Here is a 15,708-nt window from a genome sequence, read left to right as displayed (position 1 = left end):
CACCACGATGTGCTCAATGTGGTTGGGACACATCCAGCGGCCGGTCGGCATGGCAGTAAGAGGGGGGTCTAAGCAGTCCATATGGAACAAGAGCGGGCAGTAGTCACACTGAATTAGTGGTGCCACCCGACAGCTCCTAGCAGGGAAATGACAGAAGGGAATCAGACATGGGAAGCAGCAGATGGTGTACATATAATTACATAGGACCACATAGTTCAATAATATTGCAGAAAAGCAGCTGTTGGATCAGGGTAGATCCCACTAATCCACAGAACGGTGGAGATTCAGATTACGGTATGTCTGTGCTTGAACCATACAGATGCATAGACGTTAAAAGGGGTGGTCCGAAGTCTAAGGTAATTTTCAATCAAAATCCCTATCCATTTAATGCCATAATCTAAATTATTTTCTAATACACTAATGTGTATCCTTCCCTAACTGCTTTTCTATTTTTTTTCACTTACTTTTTGATCAAGCGGTTTGAGAATCCCAGTGCATGCTTGGATACTGAAATGAAGGATCATCAGAGGGGCAGAGGCTGTTCTCACTGAAGAAGACCTGCCCCCTCCCGGAAAATAAGTGTCATGAAACAAATGGTGTATTCTGACAACACATTCTCCTGCCGGCTCGTTACCGTCAATCTGATCCCACAACAGAGCGTGCACTGTCATTGTGCACATCACACAGGATGCAGGAACTAGCCCAGCCCCTGAAACGAAGCATCATGACGCAGATGGCTTCACTAGTCTTTGCAAGCCAGGTATTCTTACAATGCGCTCTCTTGCCAGCTCATCACTGCTGATCTGATCCCACAACAGAGTGCACGGTCATTGTGCACATTGCATAGCATGCAGGGACTAGCCTAGCCACTGAAACAGGTGTCACAGATGACGCTTCAAAAGGCTGTGGCACTGATTGCAGCCTACGCCCCTTGAAGACACTTCGTTGGTGTATCCCAGCACTTGCTGGGATTCTCAAACTAAGCATTATCAAAAAGGAAGTAAAAAAAAAAAAAAGACGTTAGATAGTATAGTTAGAAAATAGTTTAGATTATGGCACTATATAGATAGGGATTCAGGATGAAAATGACTTTGGACACTGGACCTTTAAAGGGAGAGACTGAGTGTGTGGTCTGTCCTCTTAAGCACATCATAAGATCCCAGATCTTTAGTTACGATTCATACCTGCTACAAGTGAAGCAGACTTTAACTGGTAAAGGCACCAAGCCGTTGTGATCCAATTCATGCTGTGCTTTCTTCACATTTTTCCCTGTCATTTCTTCTTTCCTACGACGCTTGCTGGTGCCTGCAGAACAATTGGTAGCACATTGTGTAACCAAAAACCGTGCAAGCAACTTCATAGCAAGAAGACATACAAAAAGTAAACAAAGACTGGATATTATGGCACATGCCGCACTTGTGAATGCCAATGGGCGCTGACCTGGAAGTGCGGTGGTGCAGGTAAGTTCATTAGGCAGCTGAAACTGGGTCGGGTTTCGTTCCATGGCTGCAGCAATAAGCAACTGAAATGGTCTCTTGAGTTGAGAATGACTGTACTCAGAATCGACAGGAGGCTCCTCGTCCACATCGATCATGTCCTCATCCATGTCATTTTGTTCAGAGTTGGGCGTATCGGTGCTGACACTAGATGTTGGCGTGCCCGGGCGGCTTACTCTTCTCTCTAACATCCGCGCTTGGGCAAGGGCTCGAAAGCTGCCAGCAGCTCTTTCAGAAAAGTCCATGTCACTGGTCGGCGACACTGTCCTCCTCCCATATCTGTCAAATAAGCCGTTCACTTGCCCAAGCTCCTTCTTACGCTCACGTTTCTGCAAAGACAGAAATCCCGTTACTGAGGTTTGCATGTTGCAATAAGAATATAACATGGAGGTCGCTTCCTCACTTCTTGATTTTGAGGACTGGAACATTTATATACAGAAATCAGTGACATTTAAGAGCCAGTAGATCATCGGGCACTCCAGTCCTATATGTACAAGTACGATTTCTTTTTAGAGAACACTAGGTTTTGCAGCCAGATTATACATTGTGCAGGAAGAGGGGTTTTATCTGAAGACGTGGAAGGAAAACAGTCTGGCGTTTGTTAGACTAAATTTGGGCATGCAGCCAATGGGCGCCACTGCACAACACAGCCACTCTCTGAAACCCCCTCTGTCCATGCCCGATCCAAACGAGGAAGGAAATCTCAATGCACAAGACCCACCTGCTGCATGCCCAGAAATACATAAAGCCTATAACACAATACCTTCCTACGTATGGTGCAGCGATGACACATCCACTCTCCAGGGGGCAGCATCTCCTCGCTCAGGGGAGGATTGCTAAAAGAGAAAAAAAAAGGGGGAAGACAACAATTAACATCTAAACGAGTGCACCGTGTATTCCTACAGATCACTGATTATTTGCATCATCCATGTGAACTGAAAAAATAATTATGTGACCATTAAGAACATCGGCTAATACCGTAATAACATATTAAACAAAAACATATTTGGTATCTGATCTTTCGAAATGTAAAATAAGCCGATCTTTAAAAAGCGTAAAAAGAAAATAAGTGATTGAAATGGCAAAAATCACTATTCCCCCTCACCCCCAGTTGCCAAAAAATAATACAACTGTAATAGCAAAAGTTGAAAACAAATCTATCCCAAAATGGTATGATCAGCTTGCTTCACAAAAAAAAGAAAGAAATCCCAGCATTTGCACAGCTGCATTGATAAAGATAAAAACGCGAAACTTTAATTTTTTTTCTTCATGTACAATTTTTTTTTTAAATAACTGCAAATTTGTTATTGCCATAATTGTACTGACCTGCAGAATCATACTGTCATTTTATAAAGTATAATGAAAAAAAAAAACTACCCACCCCCAAAATAAAAACAATAGCAGAATTGTGTATTTCCCCCCCACACACACAATTTTAGGCTGTGTGCACACGTTCAGGATTTTTCGTTTTCTTTCGCTATAAAAACACGAAAAAAACCGCATACATAAGCATCCCATCATTTATAATGCATTCCGCAAATTTCGTGCATATGTTGAGTTTTTTTCCGTGAAAAAAAAAAGCATTGCGGTAAAAAAGCAGCATGTTCATTAATTTTGTGGATTTTTTGCCAATTTCCCACTATATTATTGCATTTGGGAACCTCCGGAAAAGAAAAAAAAAAAATAAAGAAAAAACGAGCAAAAAATGCGAGGAAAATGTGAAAAAAAAAAAACGCATGCGGATTTCTTGCAGAAAATGTCCGCTTTTGTTCAGGAAATTTCTGCAAGAAATCCTGACGTGTGCACATAGCCTTACAGTTCTTGTAATTTTTTTTTCTCTCGTTTTTCTGTACATAGCATGTTAAAATGGATGGTGTTATTCAAAAGTACAACTTGCCCTGCAAAAACAAGCCCTCATATGGCTATATTGAATGGAAAAAACTGAAAAAAAAAAAAAAGTTGTGGCTCTTGGAAGAAAGCAAGGAAAAAACTAAAGTGCAAAAATGAAAAATCGTCGGGTTCTTAAGAGGTTAAAGATTACGGTAATTTCAGCTGCAATTCTAATGTAAAATGACGACACCGGAACTCCCTTCTCTGCGCACCAGCGGCTACACCTCCACATATAAATACATGTATATCTGCTCTCTACAGACAGAAGCTGCACATGTCGGAGGCCGGCACATAACAGATGATCCTTCATACATTTTTTATCTTACTATGCCAAGAATAATCTTTGGGGTACGTTCACACAGAAATTTTGTGTCGATGAGTTGGAAATGGATTGTGCTTCCAAAAATCAAAACACCCTGTGAATAAGTGTCCCATTGCTTTCAATAGTAACACACTCATATTTTGCAGCATGTTTTTTTTTTCCTTCAAAGTTCTCATCCAGATTCTGTGTGTGAACATATCCTGAGAGCTCGGCCAAATGGTGCAGTTGTGACGTCGTTATCAAAGTTATAGTCACAGATGTGAGGGTTTTTTTTAAGACAGAATTGCCCAAATTTAGTAATTCTCAAACACCAGATCCTGGCCAGATTACTGCAAGGCAATATCACAGACCACCATACTTCAGGCGAGAGGACGTCCACATCAGGAGCCACCATCACAGATCCTGGCATTCTGCACGGCTTTGTTCAGTAAAATGCCAGGCCCCATGATGGTCGCCCACCAGACCTCATTATACAGGTCCTTCTCAAAAAATTAGCATATAGTGTTAAATTTCATTATTTACCATAATGTAATGATTACAATTAAACTTTCATATACTATAGATTCATTATCCACCAACTGAAATTTGTCAGGTCTTTTATTGTTTTAATACTGATGATTTTGGCATACAACTCCTGATAACCCAAAAAACCTGTCTCAATAAATTAGCATATCAAGAAAAGGTTCTCTAAACGACCTATTACCCTAATCTTCTGAATCAACTAATTAACTCTAAACACATGCAAAAGATACCTGAGGCTTTTAAAAACTCCCTGCCTGGTTCATTACTCAAAACCCCCATCATGGGTAAGACTAGCGACCTGACAGATGTCAAGAAGGCCATCATTGACACCCTCAAGCAAGAGGGTAAGACCCAGAAAGAAATTTCTCAACAAATAGGCTGTTCCCAGAGTGCTGTATCAAGGCACCTCAATGGTAAGTCTGTTGGAAGGAAACAATGTGGCAGAAAACGCTGTAAAACGAGAAGAGGTGACCGGAACCTGAGGAAGCAGTGGACTGAGTCTGGTGTGGAAACATCCAGAGCCACCGTGCACAGGCGTGTGCAGGAAATGGGCTACAGGTGCCGCATTCCCCAGGTAAAGCCACTTTTGAACCATAAACAGCGGCAGAAGCGCCTGACCTGGGCTACAGAGAAGCAGCACTGGACTGTTGCTAAGTGGTCCCAAGTACTTTTTTCTGATGAAAGCAAATTTTGCATGTCATTCGGAAATCAAGGTGCCAGAGTCTGGAGGAAGTCTGGGGAGAAGGAAATGCCAAAATGCCTGAAGTCCAGTGTCAAGTACCCACAGTCAGTGATGGTGTGGGGTGCCATGTCAGCTGCTGGTGTTGGTCCACTGTGTTTCATCAAGGGCAGGGTCAATGCAGCTAGCTATCAGGAGATTTTGGAGCACTTCATGCTTCCATCGGCTGAAATGCTTTATGGAGATGAAGATTTCATTTTTCAGCACGACCTGGCACCTGCTCACAGTGCCAAAACCACTGGTAAATGGTTTACTGACCATGGTATTACTGTGCTCAATTGGCCAGCCAACTCTCCTGACCTGAACCCCATAGAGAATCTGTGGGATATTGTGAAGAGAAAGTTGAGAGACGCAAGACCCAACACTCTGGATGAGCTTAAGGCCGCTATTGAAGCATCCTGGGCCTCCATAACATCTCAGCAGTGTCACAGGCTGATTGCCTCCATGCCACGCCGCATTGAAGCAGTCATTTCTGCCAAAGGATTCCCGACCAAGTATTGAGTGCATAACTGAACATTATTATTTGATGGTTTTTTTGTTTGGTATTAAAAAACACTTTTATTTGATTGGTCGGGTGAAATATGCTAATTTATTGAGACAGGTTTTTTGGGTTATCAGGAGTTGTATGCCAAAATCATCAGTATTAAAACAATAAAAGACCTGACAAATTTCAGTTGGTGGATAATGAATCTATAATATATGAAAGTTTAATTGTAATCATTACATTATGGTAAATAATGAAATTTAACACTATATGCTAATTTTTTGAGAAGGACCTGTAGTTAATGGGGTGCTAGCATTGCCGTGTGTCTCCTTTATGGCAGGGAGTCTGCACCTCTACATGTTCATTGATTCACTCCAATGACTGCACACAACAAGAAACGAAGAACAAGTGTGAACTTGGGTATAATCGCACTACAATGGCATGAATATTATTCTTGGGCAGAAAGCAGTCTGGAAACAACCAGAAAAAATAGGAGACTTCCCCGTCTACAGACTGATACACAGAACACGGCAACAAGCTAATTTAGAAGAACATGATGATTTTGGCATTTGGGATCTTTTACGCTTTAATTACCACAACGTGAGGTTTTGCAGGGGAGATGTTAAGCCATAATGGGAACATCCTACACCTACATCACAGTGAGTTACTTTTGAACTTACTTTTGATCGCCCGTTATTGCATTTTAATACAATGTCGCGGCGACCATAAAAAAAACAATTTTGGCGTTTCGATTTTTTTTTTCTCGCTACGCCGTTTACCGATCAGGTTAATCCTTTTTTTAATGATAGATCGGGCGATTCTGAATGCAGCGATACCAAATATGTGTATATTTGATTTTATTTTTATTGCTTTATTTTGAATGGGGCGAAAGGGGGGTGATTTAAACTTTTATATATTTTTTTGAATTTATTTAATTTTTATTTTTTTTATTTTTTTCTTTTGCCATGCTTCAATAGCCTCCATGGGAGGCTAGAAGCTGGCATAGCCTGATTGGCTCTGTTACATAGGAGCGATGCATAGATCGCTTTTATGTAGCTGAATTGCAGGCTTGCTATGAGCGCTGACCACAGGGTGGCGCTCACAGCAAGCCGGCATCAGCAACCATAGAGGTCTCAAGGAGTTCTCTGGTTACTATACCGACGCATTTCTGACACCCGATCATGTGATGCATTTCCGGCCACGCGGCCGAAAGCATTAGTTAAATGCCGCTCTCAGTGTTTGACAGCGGCATTTAACTAGTTAATAGCTATTGCGCGCACATGTCAGCTGTTCAAAACAGCTGACATGTCCCGGCTTTGATGTGGGCTCACCCCCGGAGCACATCAAAGCAGGGGATCTGACCTTGGACGTACTATCCTGTCCGAGGTCAGAAAGGGGTTAATGACCGGGCCAATTTGTACAATTCTGACCACTGTCCCTTTATGAGGTTATAACTCTGGAATGCTTCAATGTATCCCACTGATTCTTAGGCTACGTTCACACTTTGCGGGTTTTGCCGCGGATCCGCAGCGGATTTGACACTGCGGATCCGCAGCAGTTTTCCATGCAGGGTACAGTACAATGTTACCCTATGGAAAACAAAACCCGCTGTACCCACGCTGCGCGGCTTTTCTGCGGAAAAAAAGAAGGAGCATGTCACTTCTTGGTGCAGAATCGCAGCGATTCTGCACCCATAGAAATGCATTGATTAGCTCACTTTCCGCATGGGGCTGTGCCCACGTTGCGGGAAGTTAAGCGGATAATGTGCAGATGGTACCCGGGGTGGAGGAGAGGAGACTCTCCTCCAGGCCCTGGGAACCATATTTGGGTGTAAAAAAAAGAATTAAAATAAAAAATGATGCTATACTCACCTCTCAGCGCTGCCCGCGGCGTCCGGTCTCAGTTGCTGTGCTAGCAGGACCTGTGGTGACGTCGCGGTCACATGACCGTAACGTCACGAAGGTCCTTGTCGGCACAGCCGCCTGCAGCACCGAGGAGATCCGGACATCAGAGGGTGAGTATAACCAATTTTTATTATTTTTTACATTACTATTGATGCTGCATATGCAGCATCAATAGTATAGGCGGAAACCCGCAGCGGAAACCGCGGAACAAACCGCGATAAATCTGCAGGGATAACCGCAGCGGTTTTGCCCTGCAGATTTATCAATTCCGCTGCGGGATTAACCCGCAGAGCAGGCCGCAAAGTGTGAACGTGGCCTTAGACTGCTTTTTTGTGACATTGTACTTCATACGTTAGTAGTAAAATTTCTTCTATATAACCTGCGTTTATTTATGAAAAAAGCAGAAATTTGGCAAGAATTTAGAAAATGTAGCAATTTTTTAAACTTTTGATTTGTGTACACTAAAATCAGAGTTATATCACACAAAATAGTTAATAAATAACATTACCCACATGTCTACTTTACATCAGCACAATTTTGGAAACAATTTTTTTGTTAGGACGTTATAAGGGTTAAAAGTTGACCAGCAATTTCCTCATTTTTCCAACAAAATTTACAAAACCTTTTTTTTAGTGACCACCTCACATTTGAAGTGAGTTTGAGGGGGGGGGGGGGGGGTGAATATAACAGAAAATACCCAAAAGTGACACCATTCTAAAAACTTCACCCCTCAATTTGCGCAAAACCACATTCATGAAGTTTATTAACCCCTTCAGGTGCTTCACGAGAACTAAAGCAATGAGGAAGGGAAAAAAAATGAACTTTGGAACTAATTTTTTTTTTATTTTCACAAGGGTATCAGGAGAAAATGGAGCACAAAATGCTCAGTATGCCAATACCCCACCCCATATGAGGGGAAAAGCCACTGCTTGGGTGCATGGCAGGGCTCAGAAGGAAGGGGGCACCATTTGACTTTTTGAACGCAAATTTGGCTGGAATCAATGGTGGCGCCATGTCGCGTTTGGAGACCCCTGATGTACCTAAACAGTGGAAACCTCCAATTCTAACTCCAACCCTAGCTTTAGCCCCAACCCACTTTAGCCCAAAGAAATATTTTTTTTATTTTTACCTAACTAACGGTAAAGGGGGGTTTGATTTACTATTTTTTTTTTATTTTGATACCTGTGATAGTGTCTATCACAGTGATCAAAACAAACCAATAGGAAAAATGTCCTATTGTTGCCGGTTGGCAGATATCAGCAGGCGCACTGCGCATGCCCTCACTATTTTCTCTCCGGAAGAAGACGCTGGCGGATCGGGGGATTTCACAGGGGGATGCAGGGACTCCGGGGGACCCCATTTCTCTCTCCTCTGATATGCTATCACATCAGAGGAGAGAGAAATTACATGGAAAATCTGACTTTTTTTTGTTGCTGTCGCTGTTATACCGTTAACGGCGATCGCAACACTGGGGGTCGGTAAAATCCGACCCTTATGTTCCCTGGGGACTTAGCTACCCTCGGTAGCCGAGACCCTGGAGAGATTCCGACTCTGGGGGGGTACTATACACTTATTTCTCAGCGCCGTTAAAAAGCGGCGCTGAGGCATGAAGTACCCTTAACTACTGCGTATCGGCGGTCATTAAGGGTTAAACTTCCTTACCCATGTGTGGCAAGAACTTCACTATCGTTTGGATGTGTGTAGGGCAACAAATGGAGCCCACATCGAGGGCAAGAACCTGCCAGCTTGTGCTAGTACCTGGGGCGCACTGCATCCTTGTCACATGAATGTTGGATGCGGCCACGCTTCTTCTCCCACTCTTCTGCAGGGCTGTGACCAATGACGTAGCCTTTACAGTCTTACCTGTGTTATCTATTTTTATTCTTGAAATTTACCAGTAGCTGCTGCATTTCCCACCCTAGGCTTATACTCGAGTCAATACGTTTTCCCAGGTTTTTTGTGGTAAAATTAGGGGGGGGGGGGGGGGGTCGGCTTATACTCGAGTTTATACGGTATACAGTGTCCGTAAAGTCATGGTGCACTTTTGACCAGTCACAGGATCTATTTACAGTTTACCTTTTGGCGCCCTTTCTCTGGCCAATCATATCAGACCTGTTCACGAGGAGAGATAACAAGAACCAATCAAACAACACAAACTCATTTAAGCTGTTGCTGAGCCCCCAGTCAGATTAACCCCTGATAAAATGAACTCTGATTAATACACTGCCAGGTCTGTGACTTCATACAACCACAAGCTTATGCCAGCTGTGTGGTTTTCCATGCCAGTCGAGATGTGGACGGTACAGAGGAAAGTTCAGGGTGTTCTGTGGCTCACTAAATTCGAATCCGTGACCAAAATGCTACGTGAATATCGGCGCGTTTACAACGAAGAACCACCACATAGGAACAACATTACTCAGTGGGATAAGCAGTTGAAGGAAACCGGCAGTTTGGTGGAGAAACCCCGTTCTGGTAGGCCGTCAGTCAGTGACGAGTCTGTAGAGACTATACGGGGTAGCTACCTAAGGATCCCTAATTTATCTGTGCGTGCGTGTGATCGACAATTACACCTAAGCAAGACTACAGTTCATAAGGTGTAAAAGAAACGTCTCTGTTTTACAGGGTACAAATTGCAGCTGTTGCACGCTATCAAACCGATAGACCCAAATGATGCGCGTTTGCTACAGATATGCTTCATGAGATTGACAATGATGCAAGATTTTTGCATTAGATTGTGTTTAGCGATGAGGCGACCTTCCATATCTGTGGACATGTTCATCACCATAACATCTGAATATGGGCTGCTGCTGCTGCCTACGTTGAGTACTAACGTAACACCCCTAAAGGGATTGTGCGGCCTGATGCATGATAAGGTGATAGGCCCATTTTTTTTGAAGAGCAGTCTGTGACGGCAAACACGTATCTTGAAATGTTGGTATTGTATGCAGTACCACAATTTCCAGAAGGTGTCATCTTTCAACAGGACGGCGCTCCTCCACCATTGTTTGTGAATTTCTGGATAGAACATTCCCCCAGCTGTGGATAGGCAGGGGTTCTGTCAAGCCATGGCCACCACGATCCCCGGGTCTGACGCCCTTAGACTTTTACTTTTGGGGTTATGTGAAGCAACATGTGTACATTGACCGTATCAAAGACATTGATCACTTAAAAAAGAGAATCACAGACGTTATTCACTCTGTTACACCAGACGTCCTTACCCGTGTGTGGCAAGAACTTCACTATCGTTTGGATGTGTGTAGGGCAACAAATGGAGCCCACATCGAACTGCACTGAATAGGTATGAAACTAGGAGTGATTTTCTTTTAATTGGAGCAGAGTTCACATTTCTATCGTTTTTTTTGTTGCTTTTCAGTGACTGGTCAAAAGTGCACCATGACTTTACGGACACACTGTATATTAATTTCCCACCTATAAGAACATGTAACATTCACACTAATAAGAACCTGAACCTTCAGTTCACACGTGACATGTTTTCTGCAGAAGTACATAGTAAAGTGTGAAATCCTGAGTTATTATTCATTTAAGGACGAGAGAATACATACACGCACATGTGTGCTCTTAAAGCATATATTTTGCAACCCTGAGTACATACACACACAGTAAGATTACATAAGGCTAGTAAGACCAAGCAACTATGCGGTTTAATGGTTATTGAAAATCCTGTACAACCCGAAAATAGGTATTAAGCTTACCGTTAATTATGTTTCCAGGAGTCCATCCTGACAGCACTATGGGGGACGTCCTCCTCCCCCTTGCTGGGACAGGAAACACACGAGAGTTCAAAAGGTCCGGTCCCACCCCCATTCCTCAGTGTTGTAACAAGAACCGCCTCAAGGGAGATGCAAAAAATAATATTTAATGGTAAGAACATAACACCATATATTAGGAACATATTACATCATATGTTATGAACATACTACAGACATGTCAGGTTCATATTACAAAGCATAATTATATTAACAGGGAGGGAATTACCCGTGCTGTCAGGATGGACTCCTGGAAACATAATTAACGGTAAGCTTAATACCTATTTTCCAGGACGTCATCCTGACAGCACTATGGAGAGTACCAAAGCACCTCCTCAGGGTGGGATTACCGCTTGGAGAACTTTTCTCCCAAATGCAGTCTGCTGACCGGACAGGACATCAAGTTTATAATGCCTACAAAATGTATTTGCACTAGCCCATGTAGCGGCCTTACAAATCTGCTCTAGAGAGGCGCCTGCCCTCTCAGCCCAAGAAGTAGCCATCCCTCTAGTAGAGTGTGCACTAAGACCCTTTGGAGGAGGGATGCCCTCTGACTGATAGGCCTCGGAGATCACAGATGTGATCCATCAAGCAATGGAGGCCTTAGAAGCCTTTTTTCCCTTATTTTTACCGCCAAACAAAATAAACAGATTTGGGTCAATGCGCCATGGGTTGGTGGCTGACAGGTAGTCGATGACTGCCTGTGACGTCAAGGGAATGCAGAGCTTCCTCTTTAGAATTAGAAGGGTTACAGCAAAAAGATGGTAACACTATCTCTTGGTTTCTATTTTTTAGAGTTCCCACTTTTGGAATGAACGAGGGATCTAGTTTAAGGATCACGCTATCATCTCTAATCTGGAGGTACGGGTCCCTTGTACACAGGGCTTGGATTTCCCCCACCCTTTTAGCCGAGGTGATCGCCACTAGGAATGCCGTTTTACGTGTCAGGGCCGAAATGGACATGTTATCTGCCAATGCATAGTTATTTTTGCAGAGGAATCTCAGGACAAGGTTAAGGTCCCAGGGAGGAGATAACTGTCTAATGGTGGGGCGCAATCTTTGGGTGGCTCTGACAAATCTAACTATCCAAGGGTGTGTTGCCAGGGGATAGTCTAGGAAGGAGCTAAGTGCCGAGATCTGCACCTTCAAGGTGCTCGGCCTAAGCCCTTTATCGAACCCAGCCTGCAGAAAATCCAGAATTCTGGGTAAGTCGGGAGTGCCTGCCGCAACCTCAGACCTGCCACCCTCCAGACAGAAACGCCTCCAGATCTTCAGGTAGATTGTTGACGTGACCGGCTTCCTGCTAGCCTTGATAGTGGTTATGACTTGGTCAGACAGGCCTCTTGCCTTCAGAATGTTCCTTTCAGGATCCAGGCTGAGAAAAGTAGTTTCTCTGGGTCCGGATGGAAAACTGGGCCCTGGTGGATTACATCTGGTCTGTGAGGGAGCTCCACTGGACTCTCTATCGCCAGGTCTACCAGAAGGGAGAACCAACTCCTTCTTGGCCAGTATGGAACTACCAAAATTACTCGAGCCTGTTCTTCCTTGATCGTCCTGAGAACAGCCGGGATTAATGCTAGAGGAGGGAATGCATACGAGAGGGGCTCCGTCCATCTTTGACTTAGACCATCTATCCCTTCCGGCAGGTCCTGAGGGTTCAGCGAGAAGAACCTTGAGACCTTCGAGTTTCTCCTGTTTGCGAAGAGGTCTATGCTGAGAGTGCCCCAACGCCGGCACAGCTCCTGGAAGATGTCCTGGTTGAGCTCCCACTCTGTTGCAAACACTCTTCTTCTGCTCAAGTAGTCTGCTACGACATTCTGGGAGCCTTCCAGATGGACTGCGGAGATGGAAAGGACCGACCTTTCTGCCCAGCGAAATATTCTTCCCGCCAGCTCCTGGAGAAGATGGTGCCTTGGGCCTCCTTGGTGTTTTAGGAAGGAAACAGTTGTCACGTTGTCGGACAATATCCTGACATGACGATTCTCCAGAGTGCGACGATTTCTTCTCAGGGCTCCCCAGACAGCATACAGTTCTCTGAAGTTGGATGAGTTACTTGCTACGTGTGGAGGCCATCGTCCCTGGAGGATCCTTCCTTCTAAATGAGCTCCCCAGCCCCAGGCGCTGGCGTCTGTAGTAACCACTACGTATGGATCGGTAGCCCATAGTACCCGATTCTTAGATTCTTTGGGTCTGTCCACCAAAGGAGAGATCTTCGTACTGGATCTGGTAGATATAAAATACTGTCCAGAGAAGACTGACGACGGTCCCACTTGTAGAGGATTAAGCTCTGTAGAGGTCTTGAATGGAACTGTGCCCACCTTACGCATGGTATGCATGCCGTCATTAGGCCTAGCACTCTCATGGCCATCCTTATTGAAACTCTGCGTTCTAGTAGGAGTCTGATCTGAGTCTGTATTGTCGCCAGCTTGGATTCGGGAAGTAGGGATATTCTGTTTGCCGAATCCAGACAGACACCCAGGAAGACCTTTTTGTGTTCCGGAATCAGGTCTGATTTCTGCCAGTTGACGATCCATCCTAAGTGTTCCATTACCGCGATGGTCCGGTTCCTGTGATCCGATAGGATCTCTGGTGTTCTTGCTATCAGAAGGAAGTCGTCGAGATAAGGGACTATTGTAATCCCCTGGTTTCTCAGGAAAGCCACTATCTCTGACACCAGCTTTGTAAACACACGAGGTGCTGAGGCGAGTCCAAACGGCAGGCACTGGAACTGGTAGTGACAGGTCCCGGACGGCAGAGCTACCGCGAACCTCAGAAGCCTCTGAGATAGATGATGGACAGGGACCTGATAATAGGCACTCTTCAAATCGAGAGTGCACATTACCGCGTTCTGATCTATGAGAAGGATTGCAGAACGGAAGGACTCCATGCGAAACCTCTTGTACCTGACCAAGGCATTCAGGGGTTTCAAATTTACGATCGTACGTGAGTCGCCTGACGGTTTTGTTATGGAGAACAGGGAGGAGTAGTGACCCTGGCCTACTTCTGGCGGTGGTACTGGTATTATGACTCTGGAGGAAAGCATCTCCATTAAGTCTTTCAACATGGGAGAGTCCTGCATAACCACCGTGGGTACGATGTACCTGCCTGGTGGAGGGGAGTAGAACTCTATACTGTAGCCCTCTGACACAGTGCGAAGGACCCATTGATTCTGTGTGACTCTGCTCCAGTTTACCGCGAAATGGCGAAGCCTCCCCCCTATAAGAGTGGCGTCATTGTGATTTAGACTTAGAGGAGGGGCTAAAGAAGAAACTCCTGTTCTTACTGCCGTGGCCACGGGAACCCCTATTAAAGCCTCTATTGGACCTTCCCCCTCGGAAGTCGGACCTGTAGTCGGACTGTTTTCTAAAGGGGAACCCCCTCCGAAAGGACTGAGACCTTTTAGTTTAGGCTTGTCCTCTGGGAACCCTTTTTTCTTGTCCGAAGCCGACTCTAATATAGTGTCGAGGGAAGGACCAAACACCCTCGCGCCTGAGAAGGGGATTGAGCATAATTTAGTTTTGGACGCGTTATCGCCGGACCAAGACCTCAGCCAGACCGCTCTTCTAGACCCGTTGGACAATGATCCATTTCTGGCTGAAAATCTGACTGACTCAGCCGTCATGTCAGATAGAAAAGCGGTAGCTGATTTCATTATGGGGAGAGAATTCAGGATCTCTGCCCTAGGGGTCTTATTAGAGAGATGCTCCTCTAATTGACCCATCCAAAGGTGCAAAGACCGGGCTACCGAGGTAGCTGCAATATTAGTTTTAATTAGAGCCGCGGATGACTCCCAGGCTCTTTTTAGCAATATGTCCGCCTTACGATCCATTGGATCACGCAAGGTCGATGAGTCCTCAAATGAGATAGCTGTCTTCTTGGCGACCTTCGCCACCGGGACATCCACCTTGGGAATCTCGTCCCACAGCTTAACGTCATCAGGCTCAAAGGGTAGGCGCGCCTTAAAGTCTTTAGACAGTGTCAGCCGACGTTCCGCCTCCTTCCACTCTTCGAGCACCATGGCCTTGATATGCTCACTAACCGGGAAGACTGTCTGCCGACGTGACATAAGTCCCCCAAACATCAGGTCCTGCCTGGATTGCGGCTTGGATGTTTCTTCTACTTGCATGGTGCATCGCACCGCTTGCACCAGCTCATTTGTGTCCTCCGCCTGGAAAAGGTACTTTCTCTGACGGTCCTGGCTTCCGGAAGGAAGCTCTCCCTCTTCCTCAGAGACGAGGTCTTCAGAGTCAGACCTGTCATCGGAAGTATACTCCAACTCCCGCCTGGCCCTTTTGCGACTGGGCATAGGGCTGGGCTTTTCCACCATGGTAGCTAGGGAAGCCTGGACCTCTTCTCTGATTAAGGACCTCATCTCAGATAATAAGGTGGGCTGCTCCTCTCTCATAACCTTGGATGTGCAATCTGCACATAAGGTTTTGCCATGGGTGTCCGGGAGTTTTGCGTTACATAGTGGACATCTGCTGGACTTCCCAGAGGCCTTTCCAGATCTCTTAGCTTGACCAGGGGGGACGGCTGGGGTTCCCTTATCCTTAAACGATATAAGATAGGGAAGGTAACAGGGTG

The 15,708-nt window shown here is 45.0% G+C and overlaps 1 protein-coding gene across 1 annotated transcript in view; it reads right to left on the bottom strand.

Annotated features, from left to right (window-relative positions):
• The window catches only part of PHF12 (PHD finger protein 12), a 58,355-nt gene that overhangs the window by 21,984 nt on the left and 20,663 nt on the right, over positions 1 to 15,708 (bottom strand). The window contains exons 3-6 of the mRNA XM_077294318.1: positions 2,260 to 2,332; positions 1,441 to 1,825; positions 1,185 to 1,305; positions 4 to 136 (exon numbers count right to left, since the gene is read on the bottom strand). Coding sequence (XP_077150433.1) covers positions 4 to 136; positions 1,185 to 1,305; positions 1,441 to 1,825; positions 2,260 to 2,332 — 712 coding nt within the window. The remainder of the gene's footprint in view (positions 1 to 3; positions 137 to 1,184; positions 1,306 to 1,440; positions 1,826 to 2,259; positions 2,333 to 15,708) is intronic.

Source organism: Ranitomeya variabilis, chromosome 3 (genome assembly GCF_051348905.1).
Source record: "Ranitomeya variabilis isolate aRanVar5 chromosome 3, aRanVar5.hap1, whole genome shotgun sequence".
Lineage (NCBI taxonomy): Eukaryota > Metazoa > Chordata > Amphibia > Anura > Dendrobatidae > Ranitomeya > Ranitomeya variabilis.
Note: the sequence above shows the minus strand (reverse complement) of the source record. Positions and strands in the feature narration are given on the sequence as shown.